Source organism: Nematolebias whitei, chromosome 4 (assembly GCF_014905685.2).
Source record: "Nematolebias whitei isolate Nwh7 chromosome 4, NemWhi1, whole genome shotgun sequence".
Lineage (NCBI taxonomy): Eukaryota > Metazoa > Chordata > Actinopteri > Cyprinodontiformes > Rivulidae > Nematolebias > Nematolebias whitei.
The window spans coordinates 15,273,195-15,276,743 of NC_056501.1; the positions used below are offsets into that span (position 1 = coordinate 15,273,195).

Below are 3,549 nucleotides of genomic sequence, written 5' to 3' on the forward strand. Positions count from 1 at the left end.
AATAATAATAATAATAATAATAATAATAATAATAATAATAATAATAATAATGTTTTTTTTTTTATTAAGACCTTGAACGTTTAGATCTGTCAGTTTGACTGACAGGTTGAAAACCTTCACCTTATTTGAACTTCCAGCCTCAGTCCTGCAGAAATGCATGAAGTGGATGAACCCAGAACAATCAGGGCGGAAGTGGGCCTGTTCTGGGCCTGCATGGGCTGCAGCACTTCAGCTCAAGTGGGTCTATAGAACCCCACTGCAAGTGACGTCAGGATAACAGTGGACCAGTTTTTTGTTTTTTTTAATACCAGTGGGGAAAAAAGTTTTTGTTATAGTGAGAGCCTTTGGAAGTAAGAGGGTTTTCACCTTAAACCTTGATAAGCTACAGCTGGGAGCCCACGCCTCGTCGCGTGGGTTGAAATAAAAGTAACAGATGAAAGAATCTGGAAAACTGGCCGAGGCTGAGCCATGAAGGGGTTTTGGGGGGGTGGGGGGGTGGCGAGCTGATGCACAGAAATAAGAGCTCCATATGAGAGCAGCGTGTCCTCACAGAACCCCAAAGAAAGTAAGTTTTCTTTCAGCAGCTCACGTTTCACAATTTACATTTTACGTAACATTTTTATTTTTATTTTTATTTAAATAAATCCCGTGCCAGCCTCCAGGACGCATGCAGCTCCTCTTTTTTTTTTTTTTTTTTGAAGATTATTAATTTATTTATGGGCTTTAATGAGAGAGGTTTTATTTACAGAGATGGTTTACATTCGGCTCTAAGGTATAAAACAGCTCTGTTGTTCTCCCAAATGGCACTAAAAGAAAGATAATAATAATTAAAAAAAGGATAATTATAAAGACCTGGCCCTTCTTTTCCTTTCTGCTACTTGTTGCTTTAATAAAAGAAACTTTTCCTCATGCAGATGATTAAAAATGCTTGATAAAAAGCTTTGATCAGTGAGAGATATTGATAAATGCGCATTGTTTGAGTTAAAAAGTCAGGTCATTGTGGGTTTTCGTGCAACTTTCTGTGTTTTCAAGTGTTGCATTTTCATCCATAAAGCAAGTTTTGAGCATAATTGGCCCGGACACGCTCAGACCAGCCTCCATTGTTCTTGCAAAGCAGGAGAAGTTGTTTTGGCAAGAGCGCAGCGCAAAAAGACGCTGCAGACTTTGTTGCGCTCATGTCCAAATCTAATCACTTGACTTCTGGACTGCATGATTAGTAAACATAAACCTGTACATAAAAAAAACCCCAACTATATCTGCAGAAGGGATCCTAATGAGAAGGCAGCAGTATGAAGGAGTACCGCGGCACATTTCAAAGCGTTTTCTGTGCCATATTTGAAAGACGGAGTCGTGCCGTGAACTCCTGCGCGTCCCTTTTAAAACAAACCCAGCCGCCTGTCAATCACGCCGCATTCCAACCAATCCCAAAGCCCCCTTTTTAAAAAGCAGGTTTGCCTGCTGTGCTTTTATATTGCACCATGGCCTGCTCCGGAGCATTTTTTACTACCACGGTTATTGCCACAAATCAAGAGGGCAAAGTGAACGGCATGGGACTCACACCAACTTTAACGAAACTGACTCTGGTTCCTCCTTCTGCGATGTTCCCGGCCGAGAATTTCACGTGCAGATGATACACAGCAAGGGAAATGGGAAGAGAATTTTCTCTGAACGCTGAGCTGGTTGATTTCGCAAACTCATAGCCAAAGAAAACGAAAACGCACAACAAAACATGACAAGCCTTTCGAGCTTTAGCTGCCCTCTCTCTTGCGTCAACCCCGGGGAGAGCAATACTGAACCCAGCGTGGTGCTGCCACCTTTGGCAGGAGAGCACATGGGACACCCCACTGGCAGTTCCTTAAAACTCTGCCCCTCGCACAATTTGCGAGACTACCCCGAGCCGAGGTCCAGTGCATATGCTGACCATTCAGTTCCCACTTTTCCAGACTCTGGATACCCCAGCCACCGCTTAGAGCACAGCCCCAGGGGCATTATCTTCGGAGCCAATCTCTCTGGAGCCGGCATGCCACCCGTCACTGATCAACTGGCATCAAGAGCCAACCAACATGGCGGGATTGGAAGGTACCGTGACTTTAGGGACAACAGGAGCCATGCGTTTTTCACAAGCTACCAGGAGCAGGCCCACCCCTCCTCCGACGCGTCCCGAGACCTCGGGAGCCAAATGATGCTGAGTCTACCTGGCGACCTCCTCACCCGGACTCACTCCTATGGCCAAAGCATCAGCCCCAAGGGGAGCAGCCAGCAGCTCGTCTCCCAGTTCCTGGGGCTCTACAAGCCCCTGAACATGATCCAGCGCGGGGGAGCCGACGCGTTCCTCAGGTGCGCCAAGCAGGTGAAGCACGAGCTGGTGTGCAAGTGGAGTGAGGGGCCAGGGAAGGTGTCGTGCTCCAGAGCCTTCGGGACCATGTACGAGCTGGTCACGCATGTGACGGTGGAGCACGTCGGCGGACCGGAGCACTCCGAGTACGTGTGCCACTGGGAGAGCTGCGCGCGGGACAGGAAGCCTTTCAAAGCCAAATACAAGCTGGTGAACCACGTCCGCGTGCACACCGGGGAGAAGCCCTTTCCCTGCCCCTTCCACGGCTGCGAGAAAGTTTTTGCACGATCAGAGAATCTAAAGATTCACAAGAGGACTCACACAGGTCAGTTCACAACAACAACACTAATAATAATAATAATAATAATAACAACAACAACAATAATAATAATTATAATAACACTAATAATAATAATAATAATAGTAATAAGAATAATGATAATAATATTTTGTGACTATTTTTTGTTTTGCTTCTTTCTGTGTAGTGTTATTATTATTATTATTATATTATTATTATTATTATTATTATTATTATTGAAGGTTTGAGGTGTTTTTCGTCTCGTTTTCGTTGTTAAAAAGATTAAAAACCATGTGTATAGTACACCCACCCACCCCCACACGACCCCCCACCCCCACGCAGGAGCCACACACGAGACGCACTGAGACAGCTGCAGACGCGTGCGCGCAGTCAGCAGGCCTGCTGCTCTGCTCTGCCTCCCTCTCTTCATTCAGAGAAATTATTAAATAAATCCCGGGACACCGGAGAGTCGTGACGTAGCCGTTACGCTGCCTCGCAGGGATCCATCCTCTCCTGCACGCGGCTCACGGGGAGCACACGCGCATGCACACACTCTCTGGAGTGGTCGTGATGTGGATGGGAAACAATAATAATTATTATAAGAATAAAAAGTGAAACAAAACGCTTCACAACGAGATTATTTAAATAACCCCCCCCCCCCCCATCTTCTTTGATGAGCTGTGTGATGTAAAATGCATTTTATTTTCCAGCCTTGCAGGAAATGCTTTTTATTTTGCAGCGATTTACAGCAGCTGTGTTTTATTCTTATTTTCACACACGTCAGGGGGATGAATTTGATGCAGCTTAATTACAGTGAAACACAGATCAGAATGAATGGATTACTCTCTCTTACACACACACACACATACACACACACACACACACACACACACACACACACACACACACACACACA

At 45.4% G+C, this 3,549-nt stretch overlaps 1 protein-coding gene across 1 annotated transcript in view; it reads left to right on the forward strand.

The window, feature by feature from the left end:
• Nucleotides 1–1,729: 1,729 nt before the first annotated feature.
• The window catches only part of zic6 (zic family member 6), a 3,099-nt gene continuing 1,279 nt past the window's right edge, over nt 1,730–3,549 (forward strand). Inside the window, exon 1 of the mRNA XM_037675223.1 lies at nt 1,730–2,660. Within this exon, the coding sequence (XP_037531151.1) occupies nt 1,730–2,660 (931 nt within the window). The remainder of the gene's footprint in view (nt 2,661–3,549) is intronic.